This window comes from Myiozetetes cayanensis, unplaced genomic scaffold (genome assembly GCF_022539395.1).
Source record: "Myiozetetes cayanensis isolate MyiCay16 unplaced genomic scaffold, myiCay2020 scf40, whole genome shotgun sequence".
Lineage (NCBI taxonomy): Eukaryota > Metazoa > Chordata > Aves > Passeriformes > Tyrannidae > Myiozetetes > Myiozetetes cayanensis.
The window spans coordinates 1,024,043-1,048,948 of record NW_026087632.1 but is presented as its reverse complement, the minus strand read 5'-3'; the positions used below and the strand labels follow the sequence as shown (position 1 = coordinate 1,048,948).

Here is a 24,906-nt window from a genome sequence, read left to right as displayed (position 1 = left end):
TGACCACTGCCCTGGGGAGCCTGTTCAGTGCCCAACCATCCTCTGGGGGAAGATGATTTCATCCAAGTCAGTTCTATTCCCATTTAACAGTTTGGCTTAACTGGCTGGAAATAAAGTGCTGGGAACTTGCAGCACAGCTTCTGCCTTTGTTTGGAGTCAGAGAATTTTTTTTTTTTAATCTCCTTCTAACCAACAAAGGAATAAAAGAATTCTACCACTAATAATACTACGACTACATAAATAAGACTGGAAAATAATCCATTCTATATGCAAAGCAACGGTAGAAATTAGAATTAGAAAACAAAAGCAAACAAACAAAACCCCAAACTTTAAGAAAAAAAACCAAAAACCAACACATTGTTTTCAGAGCTGAAATGATCGGCGGATTGCCGCTGGCTCGCAGGAGCAGCGGAGCCCGCGGCTCCCGGGGGAGCTGTGCCGGCTGTCCAAGCCCTGCTCGCTCCCTCCCCGTTTACTTTCGCTTCTCCCAAGTTACCCGTGACCTCCGCTTATCCCGGCGAGGAGGGAGGATTGCCCCGCGTGGGACGCGCGCCGGGCACGGCACAGCCCCTGCAACCGATGGACGATGCTCTACAGGAGATGTGAGTGCACTGTTTGTGACGGGGAATTTGGGCGAAACAGCGGTCTGAAAAGTCCGAATCTGCCGGAGCAGAAGTGCGGAGCCCGAGGGGCAGTGGCTCGGACGGGAGTGGCCAGCCCGACGCTGCCTTCCCAGTTTTTTTTTTTGCTTCTTAGAGCTTGTTTTTAATAAATTATTGACTACAGTTTGCTGAAGGGAGCTTAGTGTGTAATCTGAGCTTTTGAGAAATATTTTATTGTATTTTGTGAAACACAAAGAAAGACTTTGTTACAGGAACTGCCTGCGCTATCTGGATTTAATTTGTCGCTAAAGAGATTCAGTCCTCTTGGGCTGTGGGAAAATAACAAACTGCATTGTGATTCAACAGTTAACAGATAAAACAAACCACTACATAGCGATGCTGCCAGGACAAGAGTGATATTTAGTAAGTCAAGCAATTCACTCAAATAAACAAATCCGTCGGTTTAGCGAGGGGAAACAGCACTGGCTTTTGAGATTAGCTAACCAGGAAATGGATCTGCTGGGAAATAAAACATTGTTGGGCAGCTCACTTCGCTTGGCCACTAAATCGGGAGGCAGAACTCTTGAAGTGGATCAGAGTTTTGGAAAGGCATTGGGCTCTGTCGGGAGGTGGGGGCTTCTCCCGGAGCCCCTTGGCCTGGGAGCAGTTTGAAACCCCCACGTTTTTGCTGGGCTGGCTGTGACCGGCCCGAGGTGTGCCTTCCATCCCCGCTGTGCTGCCGGAATGTCACGGAGCACACCGTGGGAGGGGCTGGGTGCCCAGCCCCAGCCGAGTCCGTGCCTCCCAGGCACGGTGTCCATGGCTGCTGCCTCTGCCGTGGCCCTGTGGCTGCCCGAGGATGCCTTTCCAAGGCAAACCTCGCGGCGATCCCGCTGCAGAGGTCCTGCGTGCCACAGGCATGAGGAGGAGATATGTTTAACCTCTGCTTCTTGTATCATTATCTGGGTCCGTAGGACAAAAATATCTCCGGGCAGTGAGGGTGGCACTGTGCATCACAGCGCTCTTGAGGGATTGATTTTCACTCCCGTTTCACTCACTGTGCGCTGAAAAACATTTAAGATTTATATTAGAGATTTCGGTCTATGTCACGTTAAGATGACCAGGTTTTCGGTTTAGTGGTTTAGATTCTGGTAGTTTGAAAAGTTCTAAAAGCTTATAAATTAAGAATTTCTAAAATTTCTAAAAGTTTCCAGGGAAACTTTTTAGCAGAGCACCAAAGGCAGTGAATTCACAAACTTATAAAATGGTCATAAAAAAAAAATCCTCAGCATACCATTCTGCCACTGCTTCTTAGTACTAGGCAACACCTCTGGCTGTAATATTTTCATATATATATATGAAATAGGATAATAGAATCACAGAATGGTTTGGTTTGGAAGGGACCTTAAAGATCATCTTGTGCCGTGGGCAGGGATAACTTCCACTACATGAGGTAGCTCAGGGCCCCAACCAAAATAGTCTTAAAAATATATGATGAAAGGAGCTGTAAAGTGACAATTTCCTTTCCTGTTTCTTTACTAAAATACATTGCCAAAATCACTCCAATACAGGCATGAGCAAGGTCTCCATGTGCAATAATAATAGTAATTAAAAATCTATTTCCACGCTGTTAGAAAAATCTGGATTCCTTAGGGAAAATGGAATAGACTCAGGATGTTTATTGGTCTTCTCAAGGACATGCACCATGAATGTCACCGCATTTGGCAACACTAAAAATATTTCGGTGAGGTGCTTTCCCCATGTTCTTCCACTTCTCGTGGTAGAGATCAACATGTCAAAGGGTAAATGTGGGGCTGCAGATATTTTGTTTCTTGATGGACGTGCCTCAAATTGTGATGTGGCACAGGGTGGGACGCTACTTTCTTGGGAGAGCTGTGCCACACTAGGAACTTCTCCCTGGCAGGGAAGTGCAGACCCTGAAAGCAGAGGTGAGAGTATCAGAGAGAGAAATTATGCAGAAGAAAGCGTCAGGATGGTGTGGGTAACCCTGCCAGCCGAAATGCTGGTACCCAGGACCTGCCCGGGTACGGCCCAAGCCTTGTCTCTGCGGCTGTGCTGGGTGTGACGCTCACCCCGTGACACCACGGAGTGGCAGCACTTGCAAACTGCAAGCAAATTCTCTGTTTCTTTTTCTTTTTCTTTTTTTTTTCTTTTACTAACCGCCAGGCTAGCTGCAGCTGTCTCTCATGAGAGGGTGTGAGAGGGTGTATGGCACGTCCTGTGCAGGGCCAGGAGCTGAACACCACACCACTCCAAGCACGGAGCCATATGATTTATTATCCGTTTAACCAGTCCTGGTGTATTGGCACAGCTTTTCCACACACTTGGGTTATGATGGGTTCAGACTGAACAAGTGGAAATTTAGGTTAGATACAATTTAGGAAGAAGCTTTTCCCTGTGAAGATGGTGAGGCCCTGGCACAGGTTGCCCAGACAAGCTGTGGCTGCCCCATCCCTGGAAGTGTCCAAGGCCAGGTTGGGTGGGGCTCTGAGCAACCTGGGCTAGTGGAAGGTGTCCCTGCCCATGGTAGGGGGGTGGAACGAGATAAGTTTTAAGGTTCCTTCCCACTGAAACCATTCTATTGGTTCCATGATTAAATAGCGCAGAGGCAAAATAGGGCAAACCTCTCAGGGTCATATGGACAAGTATCATGCATGCAATGGGTGTTTCCTGGTTTAGAATATATGTTGCTGCTTAAGGACTTGTTACTTAGGCAAATTTTAAATAAGAATAGTGTCTGTGCAAGGGCAGTTGTGTGGTTGAAGTATTTTATGTACCAATCTGGAGGCACCTTTGCCTACTGTGATTGTAATCCCTCCGGAGGATTTCTGTCTCTCTTAAACATTTTCTTCATGGTTTTGACACAGTCATAATTAGAAATAACCCTGTGTCTTTGCCGTAGTAGAAAGTCACCTTTTCTATACAATTAAAAAAAAATACCAGATTTTGAGGTCAAAACCCCCCTGCAATAATAAATATCTCCCTTTCTTCACAATGTTCAAAACTGAGGTTCACTTTCAACCCTCTGCAGCCTTTATCCCTAGCAAGGCATATTGTCCTCCATACCTTGCTGGGCAACTAAATGGTGAAATTCAGTGCAAACAGGATTTTTTTTTTAAATCCACAGATTTGCTTGTACTTCTTCCCTCGTGAAGTTAATATATCCCAATTAATTAGATGCTTCGCTGCAACCTTCTCTATGAGAGGAGCTGCCTCTGCCCCTGGGCTTGAGTAACTACGGGGCCAGAGGTGCAGCTGCCCTAAAACTGCCGCGGCACAGGGAAAACATGAACTGTACGTGGACATTGTGGAGATGCAGACGTGGTATTTCGGACAGTGAAACCAGCAGTGGGAAAGGAAACCGCGGCATTACTAATGGTGCATTAATTGTTGGGGCCGAATGTGCCTTACCCGCTGCAGGCGCACCGCAGCCGCTGCGGCACAAGGGAAAAACGCGGATATCGCCAAGGTGCGGACTTTGGACAGCGGAGAGTGCGAAAAGAAAATCGCGGCCGTTCCTAATGGTGCCCCCGTGAATCGTCTCCAGCCCCGGCGGGTGTGCGGTCAGGGTTCCCGAGGCCGTCAGGGGGTACCCGCTCTAGGTTCGGGGGGTGCTGGCCCGGGGGGTGCCGGCCCGGGTGACCCCCTCTCGGCCCGGCCCCGCAGCACATCCCGGCTCCCCGTCCCGCCTCCCGGAGGCGCCGCCCCGGCCCCGCCCGGCCCGGCACAGCCCGCAGGCCGCCCAGGGCCGGAGGCCGCAGCCCGCGGGCCGGGCGGGGCCGGGGCCGCCATGGCCGGTGAGTGCGGGCCGGTCCGGGCCGGGCCGGGAGGGACGGGCGGGACGGAGCCCCCGGGGCCGCGGGGCGGGGGGTTCGGGGCCTCCCCGCGGGGTTTGGCTGCGGGGCCGCGGGTCGGGGCCATGGCTCGCTGGGGCTGGGGCGGTGACAGCGCGGGCAGGGCAGGATAGGGCAGGGCAGGGTGCGGGGCCCCAGCCCGGCGTGCCCGGGCGCTGCCGGGTCCCTCTCCGGGCACCCCCATCCCCCGTCCGGCCGCTGCGCTGGCTCGGGGGCCCTGCTGCTTCGGAGCTGGGGAGGCCCGCGGGCTGCGTGTAACCTGGTGTCACACTCGGGGGGTACGGGCCTTTCAGTGTTCTGCTCGCTGTCGCTGCTTTTTCTCTTCTGTTTTTAAGAGATGCTTCGGGTAGAAATGAGTTGCTGAAGTCTGCAACTTCCTGGCTGCAGCCAGGTGGGGGTCGGGCTCTTCTCGCAGGCAACAGGTGACAGGATGAGAGGAAACGGCCTCAAGTTGCACCACGGGAGGTTTAGGTTGGATATTGGGAAGATTTCTTCACTGAAAGGGTTGTCGAGGCCTGGCACAGCCTGCCCAGGGCAGTGGTGGAATCACCATCCCTGGAAGCATTCAAATATTTGGACATAGCACTTGAGGACATGGTTTGGTGATGACCATGGTAGGTCTGGGTCGATGTCTGGACTCAACAGTCAAGCTTATTTTCCATCCTGAATGATTCTGTGACTCGCTGTCAGAGTGACAGAAATGATTCTGTGTCTTGCTGTCAGAGACTCTTGACTTCTGGTGACTTGCCAGTAGCAAGTGGCAGGGAGTGACTGTGGCTGAGGAGGGTGGCATCTTGTCTTTCACCTCTGTATTGCCCTTCCAGCCCAGAAGAGCAGAGCAGTTGCTCTTTGTTGGGAGTGCGTTCAGCAGCCAGTGCCATCTGATCATCTCAGAACATTTCTCTGCAGCCAGAGATGCCTTCTGAAATCCTCAGCATCCCTTTCTTGGGCTCTTGAAAGGGAAGAGCCAGAACTAAATTAGTGTTAAGCTAACAGTTTGTTGAGACAGAGACTTTTTCGTCTCTTTCCTGAAATGCTTCAGCAAGGAGTTTGCAGGGACACATACAGATGGTTTGATCATCAGATCCAAACTTTCGAGGTGTTGGTTGCCAGCCTTCCTGTCTAAAGTTTATGAAAATCATCCAGGAGTTTTACAGGAAGGGGCAGCTCGTGTTTGCACTGCACAGCAGACACCAGTGAGGTTTCTGGAACAGATGTTTGCGAGGTCTGTGTGTTGTTATGGAGAATGTCAGAGAGTTGTATTGGGTTTTGTGTCTCATGTGTTTAAATTTATTTTCCTGATGATCTTGTCTGTTTGGTGAACTGAAGGAGGCCTTTAAGGGGAAAGCAAACCGAAGATGAAACCATGCTGAAGATACAGTGGTGTCAGAGGCAGTCTCAAGAGTCCTTATGTAAATGTTGGTGGAGTTGCTAATTGGGGGTGTGTGCCTGATGAGGCAGTTGGCAGCATTTACACTCCCAGGCCTGGATGAGAGGAGTTACCTGTTCCAGTGTGGCAAGGAGGGGCTGATCTCAGCCTCTGAATTTGAATGCAGCTGGATTTATTAATTTACTGTGATAAATACAAATGGCAGTGCAGACTCAGCCTAAAGTGGCAGATCCATCGGGCCTTGTGTCTTTATCCAGAAGGGCAGTGGAAGTAGATGGTGCAGCAGCATCTGCTCCTGCAAGAGACAAAGTCCCACTTGATCTTCCTGGTACAGAAAGCAACATGGGGTCTTTTATGGTAAGAGTAGTTAGGCAGAAACAAAGTTACAAAGGGGTTTTTGACAACCAAGATAACCTGAAAGTCCTGGTTTGTGCAGTGCCAGTGGCTAGTGACAGCTTTCAGGGGCCAAACACCTCTGCACAGGCTGAGCTGGAGTGCAAAGGCTCGTCCAACATCCTGGTTGCTGCCCATGCCGAGGTTAGGAATTGTGTCTGACAAACTCCCTGTGAACACTGCTATTAAATCAGGAAGAACTTCAGCAAGGGTGTCCCTGTCACCCCTGCCATTTTTCCTGACAGGGCTGTAGCAGACAGCCTGGCACGCTGTGGTCACATCTGATCAGGGTTTTTATGAGCTCTGTTAATTCCAGGAGCAGAATATGTTTCAGCAGCCTTACAATGCCAGCAGTTTGTGTAGTGGCTGGGTCGTTCTGAAGCTATTGACAGAAACCTAATTGCCCATTTGGAAGGAAGGATCAAGAGATGCCATTTTATGAAGGGTTTCACTGGGGGTGACTTGTACTTGCAGGTGGAAAATGGTGAGTATGCTGCTTTGTTACTGTCATGTGTTGCTGGTGCATTTATCATCACTAAATCAGTGATGATATTTTATAATCTATTTGGTAAATTATAAATTTAATAGATGTTATAATTATGTTATAATCTATTTTATCCTCTGAGGAGCTGCTGGCTGCTTTCCTCTGGTATCTCTTAATTTTATGTGTCCCTCCTTTCCTTCCATGTGTTGGTCAGGTGCAGGATGTGTGTGCTGGTGTGGGTGCCTGTGCTGTGTGCTAGAGGCTGCTTGGACTTAGTGTTAACAGAAAAAAGTGGTTGTGTGTGGTGTGTCACGGGCTTTTAGTAATTATAAATCAATAACATGTTTTCCTCCCAACTACCAAAGACAGTTCCTGAGTTTCCTGTTTGCCTCTTTGACAAGTTTACATTTTCTGTGAGTAAGGAAAACACCAACTTTTTAAAAGCAGGTCAGGTTCAGTGTCATGATATCCAATCTGAGCTGTATTTGCTCTTCAGCAGGGCTGACTCAGTGCCAGCCCTGCACAGCACTTGCACACTTGAGCAAACCTGCTCCTGACTCCAAAGACTGTGGGACAGGATTAAGCCCAGTTAGATCAATGTTCTGGCAGAGGGAAAGGTGAAACTGTAGTGTGTTCTACTTCAAATGTGAAGTTATATTCAATCCTTGTGCAGTCTGGGGCCATTGAAATGCCTGGCAGTGGCACACCTGTGCACTAAACTGTGGTAAACTCACCTGGTCTCCCGGTTTTGCTGCCCTGAAATTTCTAGGCAAGTACTGACTAACAGTGTTACTGTCCCTTTAATGCTGGGGTGAGTCCTGTTTAAAAACAGTCTCCTTAGCATAAAGATTTGTAATTGTCCTTGCAATAGCTGTTGTCTCTTTGAGGCAGCGAGATAAAAGCTGGATATGCAAAACATCCCAAACAACCCCTCCCTAAATTCTTAAGACCTGGCCTCACATCAGTAGCTTTGCTGCAGTCGTGAAGTCACCTGGTTTGGGGTTCCTGTTACTTAAAAAATGTTCATAATTAAGGTGTGTTCTATTCAAAAGCTGTGTGTGTGTGAGCAGTGATCACAGAACCTCCCAGCACAGCCGTACCTGGGCCGTGACTGGAGTGCAGGGGAACGGTGACAAAGCTGCCAGAGCTCCTGGGGTAAACTGGGCCCAGAAGCCTTCAAATGCACACGTGTGCTGTGCAGATACCCTTATCACTCCACAGCAGGGTGCCATATTCCAGCTGCTAGGATTGGTGGGGCTTTTTTTGTTTGTTTTCTTTAAATTTAGTAGCTGGGGCTACAGTTCTGCACTGGTGAGCGGTGTCAGTGTGGGAAGTTTCCCTTCTCTGGTCTGAAGGCAGTTCTTTGGGAGAGAGATTTCTCAGAGAAAAGATTTTAGAAGAGAGAGGGGAGATACTGGAAGGATGAGATACATTTGCTCTGCTTTCATTGAGCTGGTGTTGAGCTTGGTAAGTGCTCTTCAGGAAACGTTAAGCCTTGCACCTCATCCTAAATACTGAACTCACACGCTTTGGAGGAGGTGCAGGTGCAGGCAGGGGAAATGTCTGTAGGAGATGTTTCCTGGGGGCTTCTTAAACACAGAGCATCCCATAGGATGGGTGAAGCATCTTGCAGGTGCCTAAGCCAGACATTAAACATGTCCTTGGCAGGCACAGCTTAGCAGTAGCCAGAGAGGCCAAAACCATGGTCCCATTCTCTGCCCCTGTCTTTTGGCTCAGATTGTGAGAAAATGTAGCTGCCCCTGAAATCTTGGAGAGGCCTCTGCCCTGTAATTTGGTGCCCTGGGTGGGGAGTTTCAGAAAAAGACCCTGGTAAGACTCATAAATTGTCATGTAAGGTGATGGTTTACTGGGTGTGTGTAGATGGAAACTACCAGGAGGACAGGGAGTGCTTGGGACTGCTCAGAAAGTGCTCTTGGCTTAAGTGGGATCTTCGGCTGGTCCGAGTTCCCTTCACTGCGTCTGGACACTGTAATGATGGGGCAGCAACAGAGAGGAGGTGGCACTGTGAGCCTGCTTTTATTTCACTTTGTATACTCGTTCTTTTGGACGTTTAGCCCTTGCTGTGGTTGGTTGGTTGTCACAGCAATGTTTGAAGTTTAATTGCTGGGCTGTAAGACCCTGGTTTTAATGCGTGTCCTGTCCAAGTGCAGGTGCAGAGTTGTTGGTGATGCTGAGAATCACTACAAATCCTGTTGCTGAGGCAGAGGAGGGGGAGGATGCTTCGGGCAGCTTCATTACCCAAAAAGCATTTGCATGAGCAGACAAACTTTACAGCCTCCTGATCTTTGCCTCAGCCCTTTGTGCATGCCACTGTGTGTTGATTTGAAGACAAGGTTGATCTCAGCCCTGAATCCAGGAGAACCTGGAACTTCTCGCAGCAAGAGGGAAGTTTGTCAGCGCAGCAACTATTTCATGGCAGTGTGTTTGTGACAGTGCACTACAGCTGCCTCGGAGCAAGCTGTGGAAAAGGGAGGCATCAGAAAGACGTGGAAATAAAATGGTGTTTGCATAAAAAGTAAGAATGTAGCTGGAATCCTGTTGTGCTCGTAGGATCACAACTCTGTGCCACATCAGTAGCGGGGTGTTCTGGTTTGAATAGGAGTGGCACTGGCACTGCAGAAGTAAGGGATGGTCACACGGGGAGGTTTTCCTGAACCCCTTCTTGTAAATGCTGTCAGCGCTACACAGATACACAAAAAGGACAGTGTGGTACCCAAACCAGTCACACTACAGGAAGGGCAAGGGCTGTGCGTAGGTGCAAAGTTTGATGGCTCTTTTCTTTCACTCCTTTGTTTATCTTCTCTAAATTGCAGGGCACAAGGGGCTGATGGTTTTGTATTTTCTGGTAGCCTGAATACCATAAAACCTATGCATTTTGCTTTAAATGGAGAAAGGGCTGGCGGCGTGGGGGGTGTTCTGTGTTTGTTTTCTGTGGTGCTCAGTTGTAAAGTGTTGTACTGGCATTTTAACACTCATTTCAGACACGGTCATGGATGTTCTCTTTTTAAATCTGATAAGGGCACAGTAACCTGTGGAACCAGTCTGTGCTTGTATCTTAATCTAGGGATTACAGACCAAGCAGCTATAGGGAAAGCTATGCTCCTGCAAAATCCATTGCTGACAAATTGGGTATGGTGCCTAAACCAACAGCGAGTCTGGATCTGTGTATTTGCAGAGGTTTGGGTTAGTAGAAAAAAATGTGTTTTATTTGTGTGTGTGTGTTTGAGTGTACTTCCCTGTAAAAATATACTGCTTTTTGAATGCCCTTTCTCGCCTTTCTGTGTGAAATCCTTTCCTAAAAGCCTCGATGGCTCCTTGGCAGAGATGCTGTTATAAAACACATCAGTTTTAAATGTCATAATCTGCCTTCCTACATGATGGAAAACTTATCTTCAGTGATTTATTAACTTCAGGGCTGTATTTGATTAAATATCCATAAGTGCTTGACTTCTGAATGATTTAGAACCTTCTCCCTTTGGAAAGAGAGAGGCAGCAGGACTGACCAGCCAGGAGTTGGGATGTGTGTCATGTCAAGTGGATGGGTCTTTGGAAGCAGGTGGCTGTGTTGTGTTTCCCTAACAGATAGTTCAGCTTTCTAAAATTAGGTGGTGGTGGTAATTTTATTTTAAGCTATTTAATCACTGGTAGGAAAATGAAATTTGCAGAATTTAAAACCGGCTTGTTAATTAACTGCTGTGGTTTGTTCTGTGTGTTGTTTTTTCTCTAGATCAGTCATATTCTCATCGGCTGCAGCACGACATGTATTTCCTTACAAGCACCAGCCGGCTGAATGAGCAAGTGGTTGATAAAATTATTCTTCAGCTTAACAGAGTCTATCCCCAAATTCTTACCAATGAAGAAGCAGAAAAGGTAATTGGATGAGTTCTGCGGTGTCTCTGACTGTTGTGTTGTTCTTGTGGGTCACTGGCCCAGCTCTTCCCCACAGGCAGCCAGTCCTCCTCACCTCCTGCTTGCTGACCAGTGGTATCTGGGATCTCATGTGAGAGGAGCAGTCACAGGGCTGGCACATTCCCTGGGCCAAGTGGTTATGAGAGAGGACACTCTCCCAGCAGCAGCTGAGTGCCAGGGTCCCTGCCATGCCCAGGAGCACGCACCCTCACAGGCAGGAGTTCACAGTCCTGTGACCAAGTGCCCCACGTGCCTCCTCCTCACATGGGGCAGCCTGGGGGTGTCACGTCAGATGATCTGTGCTGCATCCAGCCCTGTCCATAAAATCATCTCTTTCAGCTTAATCAGTTTTAGTAACTAATTAAGTATTGGTAGAGAAGGAGGGGGTGTTAGTCCCACCAGTAAGTGCAGGAGCTGTGGGAAGTGGATGGAGTTAGTAGCATCTTGCAGTGGCACTGCCAGGTGTGAAGGAAGGCCACCCTCCCTGGCATGAATCTTTCAAAAATGGGAGCTGTTTTTAGAAAGAAAGAGCTTCTAAGTTTGTGTGGAGACAAAGTTAAAGAGCTTCCCCTGATCCTGCTTATTACAGTTTCTACTTGCCCTCTGCTGGCTTCCAGTCTGCACAAGTGCTCAGGGTTTTGGCATATCAGTATTTTAACCTCAGGAAAAATGGGTCTAATTCTACCATAATCAAACCCTGTGAGTACAATTAGTGTTTTGTGGTGTAGAGCAGAGCTAGATCATCAGCTGAGCCAGTCTTGCCACTCAGTTATGATAACCAGTGTGACATGTGCAAGACAAGATCATCTCATTCCCTCAAGAGCTTCAAGAGGAATACATAAAGAAACAGTGAAATGTGATTTGTGAGTTCTGCCCTTAGACAGCAGTGAGCTGCTTTTGCTTGGGTCCAGGCAAGTTTGTGTCAACTCTGTTGAGTGTTTAGGAAGCTTGTAATCTCAGCTGTATCTGTTAGACCCTGTTTAAATTTAGTCAGAATAAGGAGTGTTGTGTAAGGTCTGTGGCATTCCTGTCCCCCTCGAGCAGGAATTGTTCCTAACTCAGTCTGCTCCAAAGGTTATCCACTGTGCTGATATGAAATACGATGCTTTGCTGAGAATGGCTTTGGACATTTTCCAAATAAGCTGAAATCAGTTCGATGTGTAAGGTTAGGGATGCATTTTCCTTCTCTTTGCAAGGTCTCCTAGTACTCATCACAATCAGCACTACAGAAAAGAGGTAATTTCCCCTGCAGCTGCTCGCCATGTCCCCTGAGGAATGGGAATTCGTGCCTGTTGAACTGGGCACTCAGCAGTTAATTGTGCTGGAATCAAAGACAAACAATGAAATGTGTAATCTTGGGATGATGAGCCCTCCAATACTGGGACTAGGATAAGGAGTATAAAGTGCCTTTTCGGGGATCATTACTAAGGGCAAACTTGAAAACATCAAGCTTTATTATAAGATTTGATGATATTTGCTATCAGCAGCTGTCAGAATGGAACTGTAGAATAGCAAGTACCATGTTAGCTCGGATCCAGGGAAGACATCAAATGCAGAGTGGCTTTCCCTTGATCAGGACAGAAAAAGCATGAGGGGAAGCAGAGGCAATATCCTCTCCATCAGGCAGTGCTGACCATATGGAGCTCAGTGCATGTATGTCCTGTATAGGTTCTGCTTATTTTTTTTTTGGCCTTTGAAATATCAAAGAAGCTCCAAATCTTTGCTCCCTGGAATACCGGAAGGTGATGTAAAATTGTTCTCCAGCCGTTGTAATCTGTCTTCTGATGAGTGCTTTTCTCTTACAGTTCAGGAATCCAAGGGCATCACTCCATACCAGACTCTCAGATCTGTTAAAGCACCTTCAAAAGAAAGGAGACAGACACTGTCAGGAGTTCTACAGGGCTCTGCAGATCAATGCTGAACAGCTGTTTAATGACCTGCCAAGTAGGAAGATCTTGAGTAAGTTGATTTGTAAGTTGATTGAGTTGTGAATTTCCTCATCAGTGAATTTCCTCATTTCAGAGGAGGTTTAGGTTATTTAGACAACCTAAACAGGTTATAAATAATATAAATAAACAGGTTATTTAAATAAATTTTGGGGTGTACCTTAATTCCTTCTGACTGGAGTTTTCCAAAAGCCGTAAGGGGATTTGACTTCTTGTTAGTTGTTGATTAGAGCGGGCAAAACTCTTTGATTGTTTTGAAATATGAAATATGTATTTAAAACCAGTTTAAGTGCAAAATGTCAGCAGTATAACTCCTATGAATTACAGCTTCTCTTTCATACTCCATTGCTTCATAATGGCTTGTTTATTTCCTCTGTGCTTATTCTGACTTGCAGCACAGGAGAAGCATCCCAAACCTCCAATTTGTTAAGCTCAAATGTCTGCTGGCCCAGGAGCTTGGCTTTCCCCCAGTCCATAAATCTCCTCCTTGTGTCTCGTTTAACACGAAGCACACATTCATAGGCCCTTGCACTGATGGACTGGGATATTAAAATCACTTAGGACTTGTTCTGTGCAGCTGACTGATGTCCATAAAGCTGCCCCCCAAATTCTCTTGTTATGTGCTTTGTAAGGGCTGAGGCTCAAACAGATTTGGTTCTGTACTGCAAAGGAGTTCATTTCTTCAAGGAAAATTTCCAGCCTGCCTTGCCAGCCTGGGATAATGCTGTCTACTGTGTGTTGGTCTTTCTTTTTTTTCCCTACCTAAGAAATGCAGAAAAGAACACTGTTGCAGGTGGATGGGAAATTGGTTCAGGCATCCTGCACACTGAAATGACTTGAGGAGCTTGAGGGAAAACTCCCCCATTTATGTTAAGGAAGTTGCAAAAGGACTGCAGTTTAAGAAATCCTCATGAAGTATCCCAGCAGTAATGCTTCACTGCTCAGTTGATTTCTCCTTGTAAGAAACTCCTCAGTGAGGTGCCAGGGCAAATTACAGGCGTGAGACAAACTCCAGTGGGATCCAAACCATCACTGCAGAAGTCTGTAGGTTGACCTCTTTTACTTCTGCAGTGAAAATGTCACGTAAAAATGTAATTAGCTTAATTTCACCTTTCATTTTGAAGGAAGAGATTTGTATCTACCCAGCCCAGGCACTGTGAGGCTGCAGAGTTACCCCACATCCATACCTGAACCCTTTTGAAGTGGAAACTTCCTGCCTCAGGATCTCAGCTGAGCACCAATCCCAACTGTTTGAGCCTCGCAGCAGCTTTAAGGCAGTGTTATCATCTGATATTCACCTTGTAGAAGTCATGCCCTTTGGGGAACAGGCTCTTAAATCAAGCAGTTTTGGATCTATGATTTTCACTTGGGTAGAGCTCAAGAGCAGCAGGTTTTTCTGCCAGAAGTCAGCAGACAGTCAGCCTGTGTAAATTAAGAGCAGTTTAAAAAGCCTCAGTGTAGTCACTAAGAATAAAATTTCAAGACTGTTTTGATGTTTAGGAGTTCAAGCCTGTTGATGTTCAAGAACACCTTCTGCAAGCCGTGTCTGATAATGTATCTTTCCAAGGACACTCGGGTAGGGTCTGTGGGGTGTTTTCACTTTTAGCCCCAGCAGAAACGTGCCCATCCTTGCACCTGATTTGTGTGGTGACTCAGAGCTTTCCTCAGGTGGCCCTGTGAGTAGGCAGGGTTAGAGTTCCTCATGTGCAGACTGTGTGCACAGCAAGTCCCCGTGCTACAAGTGCTTCATGTTAAACATCCAGCTGCTTGTGGTGCCCCAGAACTGTTTTGCTGCTGCTGCATTATGCAAAGGGACTTCAGTAACCATCAGAAGTCATTAAATTCTCTGTATCTTGGTACACTCTCTTATGTTAACCATCCTCAGAAGGATGAGAATAATTTAAATATCTGGGTTAAAACACTGCCATGTGCTGAGATTCTGCAGTTTCCTTCTGTTGACCTGAGAAGGAAATACTGAGATGATTGTGTTAATATGCTTGCTGCTTCTCATGAGTTCTGTAATTAAAACAAGTGTCTGCAGTCTGGATTGAATGGTCAAGAAATGGTCTAGTGGAAGGAGTCCCTGCCCATGCCAGGGGGGTGGAACTGGATGGTCCTTAAGGTGCCTTCCAACCCAAACCTTTCCACGATTCCATAATACTCTTAAGAAGTACTTATTAAGTTTGGTAAGTTTAGCACAGAGCATTTACCAAATTGCCATTAAAATTTGTAAATGGGAAGAAAGAGGAGTATCCCTAACATGGGGGATTTGTTCTAAGTGCAGATTGAGCTGATACAAACAGCATTACAAACACCTGGAGAAATTATTGATAAGGACATGGATGAACCATGGCCAGGACTGAGTTCTGTAATAGCTTACATGCAGCTGTACATATGACAAATGTTTTCTACAGAGGAAATCCTTTCAAATAAATCTTCTTCATTTTTAAAACGGCTTCAAAAACTGTGCTAGAACAAAATTTCTTTGCCTGAAGTGTAAATTGCCAGCGCAATGCCTGGTAATGTCTGAGCATTCCCACTAGAGGGGGGGTAAGGCACGCGGTTGGAGCAGCCTCAGAGCTGTTCAAGGCCAACAGGAGCTTCCAGGTGACTCAGAAAATGTTTTTATTTCCCTCAGTGCTGACATAGACTAGAAGGATAAAGGCTCAGACCAGCCCCAGGCAGCGAAATCCTGAGAGAAGTGCAGAGGTGTGGCTGTGCTCTCCTGTGCAGGGTGAGGATTTCCAGCTGGAGTTCCCAGGAGGATGTCAGCCCCTCAAAGGGGCAGGCTGGGGGAGGCTGCCAGTGGCACCGAGTGCTTTGCAGCAATCCTTCCAGCTTCAAGGACTCTCAGGCCTCACAGCAGGGGTTCCTGTCCTGCTCCATGTGCTGTCCCCACACCGAGGGGCACATCCTGAGCAGGGGAGGTGGCTGTTCCCCTGACAGCAGCTCCTGTTGCTGCCTGGGTGTACAGGGCAGTTTTCCAAAGCACCTCAGCGAGCCTCAGATGTCATGTGGGAGAAGGAGATCAGCTGAAACCACAATCAGTCTCAAATGATTTCCTATTGGCAGCCATGTGTGGAGCCCTCACTTCTTCTCCTTTCCTTTTTTTAACCCTTTTAACCCTTTAGCGGTTGGACGTGGTGATCGCAGAGGTCTTCTGCAACCTTTATGATTCTGTGATTTTTTTACAACCACAAAGAGATTTGGCTGAAAAAATTGGTGATGCAGATTGGTGATGTTTTGAGGAAAGTCACTCCTCTGGCATGCCTGATGACTGCTGTGTGCACACCCCTTCTGCAGTGTTGTCTCCACGTCTGTGTGGCAAAGGCAGCTCTAAAAGGCTCTTTCTGCCCAGAGTGGAAACTACTGCACACTTTGTCTTAAGGCCAACCTCCTTTTCTACTTCAATTTGGGGAAAGATAGAGGCAAAAAATTATTTGTGCCAAATGTTAGCACATAGAACCTGAATTTAGGTAAATGATCAGCACCAAGAGGCCTTTTCCAAGTGCTTTGTCCATTAAATGCCTCAATACCCAGAGAGAGTTTGCTCAAGAACAAAGAATGGTGATACATCAAATTATAAAGTTTTCAGATTAGTGTGTCTATTAACAAATAGTTTGTATTTATTACCATGAAAATTGCCAGCATTATGGAAGGATTAGCTCCTGCTTTCCTCACTTGGGAAACAAGGGTAATGTTATTTATATGCTCAGTGCTTAAGCAGATCAGAGGTGGGGCTGCAGCTGTTTGTGGTTGCATTCAGGTGACTGTGTGCCTGTCTTTTGATCAGCATACCCTCAGCTTTTCTGACTCCAGCGATGATCTGTCTTCGGAGGGGTTAAAACTCTATGTCAGTATTGGGTATTTTTTTTAAATGTGTTGTTTTGCATCATTTCGCCTGTGCTGATTATGTTTGTTTGTTTGTTTGCTTGAGCTGAGTACTAACTTCTCATGTGTTGCTTTTGTTTCTAGAAACCCCAGATCCCACAGAGATAGACACTGACAAGGAGCAATATATGCTAAATGACAGGGGTAAATAAACCATACAGTGTCACCGGATGGAATGGCTTTGCAGATTATGATGCAATTTATTTTATCATGTAATTTGCATTTCGTGTAACAACTAGTTTGGTTTATGATGTCTTTACTGTCACAAGTTAAGTAGAATTAATGGAGTAAAATGTATTGAGCTGCTGTTGAGGAAACTAGTGCCAGGAAACTGAAGAGACTGTAGAGTTGAATCAATATTTACAATGGTATTTTTACTTATACTGTTACAGCTAAACTCTTCATTTCCTGTGATTTATTCAATGCTTGAACAGTAAGGGCTATTCAGATGCTGCTATCACTTTGCATAAGGCCATCAGTTTTTTTTTAATATGACTTTCAATTTTTTTCATCTTTTTGAGCTCTCAATTTAAGTATAAAATCATTTGAAAGCAAAGGCAGAAAGGAAGGATGTACTTAAATGTATTTTCTTTAGGAACACATGTTAATTATTTTCGCCTTCCTCTGTTCAGTGCCAGATTACAGAGACAAATGTTTTATTCACTGTAGGATATTTTGGAAAGGAAGAGCTGAAAGAAAGATGAAGAATTTTCTGAATTTATAATGAACTGCTTTATCATTTAAGTTTAATTAATATTTTATTTAGAGTTTTGGATACAATTATGAGATATTCAAGACACCTTCTGTAAATTATGCCTTTTTACCGGTTTTCTGAGAGAAAACTGAAACAAGGGGCAGAGGCACAGTTTAACTCAATGTATACCTTTGCCTGTGGTGGTGTTTCTTTGAATATGGAACCAAATTGCTGTTCACATTTTTCACACTGCTGTTGCTGTCTGCAGCATAACAGTACAGGAGGAGCAGGGAAAGTGCTCAGAAATAAGAAAATGAAGTAATATTTTATTTTATTTTTACTTTCTATATTTTTGTTGTTGTTGTTCCCCCTGAGCTGTCCTCAAACTGGAGAGTGTCTGGCCTCTAGCCACCCTCACTGGGAGGTTACATCCCAAGGAGCAACTGAATCCTTGCTCCTTTGCTGTTTCTCCAGTGTCAGCTCCGGGAATTTGTTAGTCTGCAGTACCCTTGTCCTTAAACTGACAGATGTAGTTTAATTGTAACTCTGTTCCTAGTGAAGTTTTAAATACAAATAGAATACTGGGCAATAAAGAAGCAGATATAAATCTTTATGAGGTTTTGTCAGTGGCTATGAGTGAGAAAGGTTTTATTGAACATCAGTACCGACCATCAGCATTAAATGTGTAATTCCAGGCAGGCAGTTTCCAGGGGGAGATTGGTTTTTAGGTGCACGGGTGGCTCTTCATCTCAGCCCCCAGGAGAGTTGTAAACAGGAACAAGAGTATCTGCTCTTGTCACGAGAGTGGAGTTTGTGGAACATCTGTGGGGAATAGGAAAGCCCCCTAAGGATGTGGCTCTGAGGGGCTGTGGGTGGAACTGCCACACTGTGTGGTGAGGGCCCTGCAGGCTGGTTAGTGTTTCCTGTGGTGTTTGAAGGGTGGTTTGCATAAAGTTTGAGAGTGAGGAAACATCTAAGGAAGCTTTCCCTTAAATTGCCCAGGCTGCAGCTAGATGAGCAGAGGGGAACAGGGGATGGTGGCAAAGCAACTGTAGTAAAAATTAACTGCAGTCCATTATGCCTCACAGAACATTAGCCACAGAACATACAGAATTGTGAATGTGTTAGCTTCATTTGAATATGCTTAATTATGCATATTAATAGCAACTGATGATTTATGAACCAAGCTAAACTTCTGCCTGCCCTTAATGTGTTTCCTTTTGCGTTTTCTCCAGGCCCGGTGTTCTTCCTGGCCTGTTTCAGCGTGGCTGCAGGACTTGCCCTGTTTTGGTATTGCTGTAACTCAGGTGAGCTGCTCTGGGGGGGTTTCTCTTGGAAAGGGAAAGGAAACACATTGGAAGGCTCTGCCTTCCCTAAGCACGGGGCAGAGAGGGCTCCTGCTCTGACATGGCTCAACGGGGAGGGTCAAGGTGTCATCATTCATCAGTGAGCTCAGGGTACAGACTGCACTGCAGACGTGCTGGGGTATAAATAATGGATAGTTTGCCTGAGAGGATGCCACAAACAGGGGCTCTTTTTAAAGGCAGTGGTCACACGAGCTCCTGTTGCTATAGCAATGGGTCATGATTCCCAGCAGTCATGAGACAGACCCAAGGCCTCTGATTCCCACAGCCCCTGGGAGCCAGTGGAAGCTTGGCCAGTGCCAGGGCTGGACCGTGCTGGCTCGACTGGCTGAGCCTGAGCAGCTACAGCCATTGCCCCTGCTGCTGGCTCTGGGTCTTGGCTCTACCTGTCACTTTTGGGTCAGTGCCTTCTGCTCCTCCTGCCCCGGACACAGCAGTTACAGTTATGTTGTTCTCTGCTGGTTTCCTTCACACAGTTGTAGGTTCAAGTAGCACCAGTTGATGGAATTTTCAGGTGCTGTGGAAGTCTGGGCTCTGTGCTTCGTTCCCAGATCAGAATCCCTCAGCTGGACTGTCCATGGTGTCACAGTTTGAGGCTGAGGGAAGCCCAGCAAGCCCAACCCTGTGTGTTTCTTTATATGCCATCCCTTCCCCTGATCCCAGTTCGTCCATAGCGCTATAAGTGTGTATCTTACTCTCAATTTGAACAGGCTTCAGATCCAGCCTAACATTTCTGTTCAGCCTTTCTCTGCCAGACTGCAGAGCCCCTTGTTTCTGTGCCAGCTGACTTTGCATATTTGCTCCCCGTGGAGTTCCTTGTGCCTCAAGCCATCTCTATGTCCGTAGTGCGTAATTTTAGCAAAAATAATCTCAGCCAGTGTTTTGTTGCAAGGCTGCTTTTTGCAGTTTGTGAGGCTCTTTCCTGACTGTGGTATCTCAATGCCCTCTGTGTAACAGGGCCACCAGCCCTGGATGTGGTGGTCCAGCCTTGCACCATCCAGTGCCACGCTCAGGTGTAAAGCTGCCCCTTCCCTAACTCACCAATCTCCTCTTCCCATCTGAACTTGCAGCAATGAATCCCAACAGGTTCATTGTTCTCCTCTCTTGGCAGTTGATTTCTACAACATGGAAGGAAATGTTTCCTCCAGAGTTATTTTCAACTGATTTTTATTTTTTGCAGGTGCTGCTTCCCTGCTAAGAATGAATCTTAACTGTGTTCACTTTCTCTTTTTCCTCCCATCTTCATTCTGTTTTAGATACAAAAGTCGTAGGAAGAGCCAGGAGAATCTTGGGCTTTTCTCCTATTATCATAGGAAGACATGTTAGAAATATTTGTATGTTGTATCTGGAAGACATATCAAGAGATTAAGGAAGAGCTGCCTCCTCGCTTGTCTGTACAGTAACCTGCCAAGGGAAGCCAACGGTGCATAAATATTAATCTCCTGTACTCATACCAAAGATTTTATTAACTAGCTTCATCAATAATTGCCTTGCCTCCAGATGTATTCAGAATTTCAGCTATAAATGTCCTTCCCTCTGGGAACAGACCATTTATTTTTGTAAATGCTTATTTTAAAATATTTATCGTTTGGATAAAAAAAGGTATTTTTTAATACAAGCTTTAAAAGGATCTCCTAAGTGAGGGCCTAAAGCCGTGTTTGCATATGTGTTTTGTACTGGAATGAAGGATCACAACTGTCTGAAGAATGCTAGCCTGCCTTTTGTGGTAATTAATTTAAGAGAAGTACTTCAAACAAACACATGCACTCAAAGCCTTACTAAGAAATGGATCTCCATTTCGGAACTGTTTTGTCTGGATCCTTTGTGCTGCCTGCCCTGAGCTCAGGTGTGAAAAGTTTATGGGTGCCAGTTCCCTTTGTGTCTGCCTCGTGCTCAGAACGTCTTTGGATTCCCCGCTGGTGCCTCATCCCAGCCTGTTCCTGGTCACACCCTGCTGGCCCTGGTTTGGATGCCCTGGACTGGTTCCCAGCCCACAGAGGGTCCCAGGGACTGGAATGTCTGGCCTGAAGCACTTCAGACTACCAAGAAGATGTTTAAGGTTTCTTTAGCTCTCCCTTTCCCAGTGAAGGGCTTTGCACTCTGTGTGTCTGAGAAACAGAACTAATCCAAGATACTTTGCAGTGACTTAAGTGACACAACATGGGGCTTTTTTGTGGCCAGAAATACTTGAAGAGCCTGGGGTTGTTCATATGTCATGTGGTGATGTTATGTTTTCCTCTTCTGTGAGTTGAAACCTGAGAGACTTGCAGAAACCATTGCAAGATAAAATTCCTGAGGGAGAGGCAGGGAGTTGGGCTGCAAGTCAAGCAGCTTGGGGTTTCTCAGCTTGCTCCTGCCCCAGTCAGTGCCAAGGGCTGTGGAGAGTTCTTCAGTTACTGCTCAAGAGCAGCAGGAGCTTGGGGAGACCATGGTCCTGTACCTGGTGAGAAAGACACTTCTGTGGCTCTTCATTCAGTCAGGAAATTTCCAGATCAAATCAGATGTCATCTGAATGAACAGCTACAGCACAAGGTACCAAGCACTGGAGGATCTTGTGAAATTTTCAGTCATTTGGAGTGGTTTTTTTCAAAGCCGACTGAAAATTGTCTTTCAGCTTTAAACCTTAATCATGCTATTAAAATGTCATCATCAGGGATTTTTATGTGGGTAGATAGTGATAGGACAAGGGGAAATGGTTTAAACAGGCAGAGGGCAGGGTTAGATGGGATATTGGGAAGAAGTTCTTGGCTGTGAGGGTGGGGAGGCCCTGGCACAGGTTGCCCAGAGGAGCTGTGGCAGCCTGGGCTAGTGGAAGGTGATAACAATAATAACACCCAGCAGAGCAGATTTTTTGACTCCTTTCTTGACCCCCCCCCCCCAGCTCATGTGTCCCTTGATCCCATCTCAGGGGGAGCTCTTATTAGGGAGAGAACATCATATTTCCTACAGAATTGGGCAGTCAGGAGGCTCTGCTGCCCCTGTTACACAGTGGCTGCTGCTGTGCTTCCTCCCAGCTTGGGGAGGGCTTTAATCATAGCCTCTTGTTTTCTCCCTGCCTTGCCTTGTGTTTAAGGTGAAAACAGGTTCTATTTTTTCTCCAGCAAAGCAGATCTAGTTTATAACATTTAAAATTATCCCTCTCTCCACTGGTGCTCCTCTAGCAGCCCCTTCTTGAGGGACTAAAAGAACTACCTCTGAATGCTGAAGGGGTTTTAAATCTCTGCTCTGAAGCCAAATTTGAAACCTCATTAGAGGAACAGTATACTGTTGTTCACACAAAAATCATTATTCCAAATAAGACAGGCACCTCATTTTGAAGCAGAAGCCTTACTGCTGCCAGGCAGATTCTTTTTTTTTTTTTAGCTTACCCCCCATGGAATAGCAGGTTACAAATTGTTGTGAGCTGCTGTTGAGACCTGCAGAAGTTATCAGTGCCTTTCTGAATCTGAAGATGAGAATTTGCTGTACTGCCCTCTTGGGCCAATCTAACCCTGTGCAGCAGGACATGGTCCTCCTAGTGCCTTAAACAGTGCCTTCTTGGCATGGAAACCATATGGAATCAGGGAGTCATAGACTGGGTTCAGTTGGAAGGGACCTTAAGGACCATCTTGTTCCAACCCCATGGGCAGGGACACCTTCCAGCAGCCCAGGTTGCTCCAAGCCCTGTCCAGCCTGGCCTTGGACACTTCCAGGGATGGGGCAGCCACAGCTTCTCTGGGCAGCCTGTGCCAGGGCCTGCCCACCCTCCCAGGGAAAAATTTCCTCCCAGTATGGTACAGAGAAGTTAACTAAAGGCTAGAACTGTATTTCCTCCCTTCCTGAGGTTGCTTGAGATGAGGATGCCTCTTAGGGGGAAGAAAAATGTGATCCAGGATGAGCTGTGCCAAGGAGGTTTAGAGCTGGGAGGAGAGAGGAAAGATGAGTCTTGGTTCATCCCAGCGTTAAAGGACCTGACCACAAAGAATAGAAAACAATCTGTTCCTTTATGAGTGCCAGTTACTAATTCCAAAAGGGAAGGTGAGGCTGCCTGTAAGACTGGCATGTGCATAGGCTGGGAGACATTCTTGGAAGATTTTTCTTTCAGAAGCTTCTCTGCAAGCCCATGCAGACAGTGATAGTTCCATCTTCAACTCCGGGAGGAAGCACATGTGTGCCTGCATGGGAGTCAGGTCCTTTTTGGCAACCAGTGTTATGGACTGGGGAATAAATCAAGCAGGGTCTTGGATGAGGCTGCCTGGCTGCAGAATTCCAGTTTCCCTGGCAAGTCTAGAATATTATCTTGGCCTTTGCTGCTGAAACTGTGCTGGTATTTATTTATAACTGTGCTTCACTCTGAGTGCAGGGAGGTTGTCCTGGCTGGGTTGTAGGTGGGTACATGTGCAGAGGGTGGGGGCATCCTTGTGAGTGCTGCATCCTCCTTGTGCTGCAGGCAGGAATTTCACAGGAGCTAAGGAAAAGCAGGCGTGTTTCCAGCATACCTTCTCTCACCTTGGGCAGCTCCCTGAAGAAGTTCTTGCTTATCCCTGCAGCATTGTGCCTTTAGTGGCATTCCAGGCTAAGGAGGCAGGTGGCTGCTGGAGAGGGATGCTCTCCTGGAGGGCTGGATGTGGCTGTCAGGAAGGAGATGAGGGTGGGATGTGCAGGTCATGGAGCCCTTGGCTCCTGCCAGCTCAGATCCTGCTCTGCAGCAGCTGCTCCCACCAGGAACTGTCCCCCTGTGCTGCTGGGAGACTTGGGCACGAATCCCAAGGGGAGGGAATGGGGGATGAGCTCCAGGTTCTTCAGCCCCAGGACCTCCTGATACTTAGCAAAGAAATCACCTCCTTCCCTGTTTTTCTTTGTGTGAATGGGCATTTTGATTTAAGGTAAAGCTGAACCACCTCTGATTGTCCTGGTGGTGATGTTAGGGCTGTCTCTATCCCAGGACAAGAGCTATCCCATGGGATAACCCCCAGGCTGGCGTGCAGGTGCTGGCCTGAGCCGTGGAAATGGTTAAGGCAGAGCGATGGGGCCATGTGTGCAGAGAGCTGGGAAGCGAAGTGACAGATCCCACAATGAATTTGCACAATTCCATTTAAAGCCAGCCTGCTATTTAGAGGACTTGGTGAAGGATGGTGTGCCTGCGATCCGGAGTGGGAAGGAAGTGATGATTCATTCTGGATGCGCTGGGCTCTGTCAGAGCTGCTGGCTGGAGTTCACAAAGCTCCCGAGGCAAACCTACTCCTCTTGTTTCTTTCATTTGTCGTTATTCTTCTCATACTGTAATAAAGTGAAAACATGTTCAGTGTGTGCAGATGTTATTCCGCGTTATTCCATGTTTTTATGCCACGCCTCGGCTGTGCCCCAGCACTGCTACCCAGGAGCAGTTTGCTGCTCTTCCCGAGGTCCTGTGCCTTGTAACAATGTCTCTGAATGTACATCTCCCTGGATCCTGTAGAAATTCATGGATTTCTTTTTTTTAATGGGATAAAGCTGGCAATTCAATTGAAATAAAATCTGTACTGAGAAAAGGATGCTGCTGTTTGTCTTGTAGTTAACGTGATGTGCTTCCTTGCAGAGGGGCCCCTCGGTTGTTGCCCTCCTGTCGGTCCCTCCTGGGCTCTTGCCCCTCATGGTTAAAATTTTTCTGGGTATTTGTGGCAAGATTTTTAATGTTTTCATCCGCTTTCAAGATTCTTTGCAGTTTTTCTGCTTAACGTGTTTAAGTGATCCGGAGTTAAACAATGGGACTCTTTGGTTAAGCCCTGACTTGGTGTCATTTTGGGAGTCCTGTGAGTCACTGCCCACGAAGGCTTGTGTGGAGACCCACCTGTGCTTGGTGCAAAGGGGCTTTGACCACTCAAAAAGGGACTGCAGGTAAGAAAGAGATTTGCAGACAGATTTGTCACTGGCCTGTTCTTTCGGATAAATTTTGAAGGGGGATCTGCTGGTCTGGGTGCCTCTCTGGGCTGTCTTAAGGATCCCACCAAAGGCACTTGTTGCTGGAGTAGGAGAATCACAGGATCATGGCATTGTTAAGGTTGGAAAAGACATCTGAGATCATTAACTTCAGCCATCAACCCAGCACCACCACCACATTCACCACTCAGGTGCCACATCCACACGTTCTGTGAACACTTCCAGGGATGGTGACTTCGTGACTGGGCTTTCCAGGGCTGGACAATGATGAAGAAATCTTTCCTAATACCTAATCTAAACCTCCCCTGGCAAACCTGAAGCCTCAGGGGGAGTCACTGGCCCACAGCCAGGATTATATCCTCTGCTGCAACACTCTTTGGGGGGCAGGAGGAGCCCCAGAGCCTGGGCAGTGGGCGCTGTTTAACAGGCCCTGGGTGGT

The 24,906-nt window shown here is 46.8% G+C and overlaps 1 protein-coding gene across 3 annotated transcripts; it reads left to right on the top strand.

Moving 5' to 3' along the window:
- The first annotated feature begins 485 nt into the window (after positions 1 to 485).
- CARD19 (caspase recruitment domain family member 19) lies at positions 486 to 24,082 on the top strand. 3 transcript variants are annotated; one of them, XM_050330246.1, is made up of 6 exons: positions 486 to 602; positions 10,493 to 10,635; positions 12,480 to 12,633; positions 16,596 to 16,655; positions 18,441 to 18,512; positions 19,826 to 24,082. In XM_050330246.1, exons 1-6 carry the CDS (start codon positions 587 to 589, stop codon positions 19,936 to 19,938), a joined length of 558 nt encoding a protein of 185 aa, XP_050186203.1. In that variant the 5' UTR covers positions 486 to 586; the 3' UTR covers positions 19,939 to 24,082. The 3 variants fall into 3 exon arrangements, with proteins under 3 accessions (XP_050186203.1, XP_050186202.1, XP_050186204.1); XM_050330245.1 differs by lacking the exon at positions 486 to 602 and adding an exon at positions 6,395 to 6,744; XM_050330247.1 differs by lacking the exons at positions 486 to 602; positions 16,596 to 16,655 and adding an exon at positions 6,396 to 6,744.
- The last annotated feature ends 824 nt before the right edge of the window (positions 24,083 to 24,906 follow it).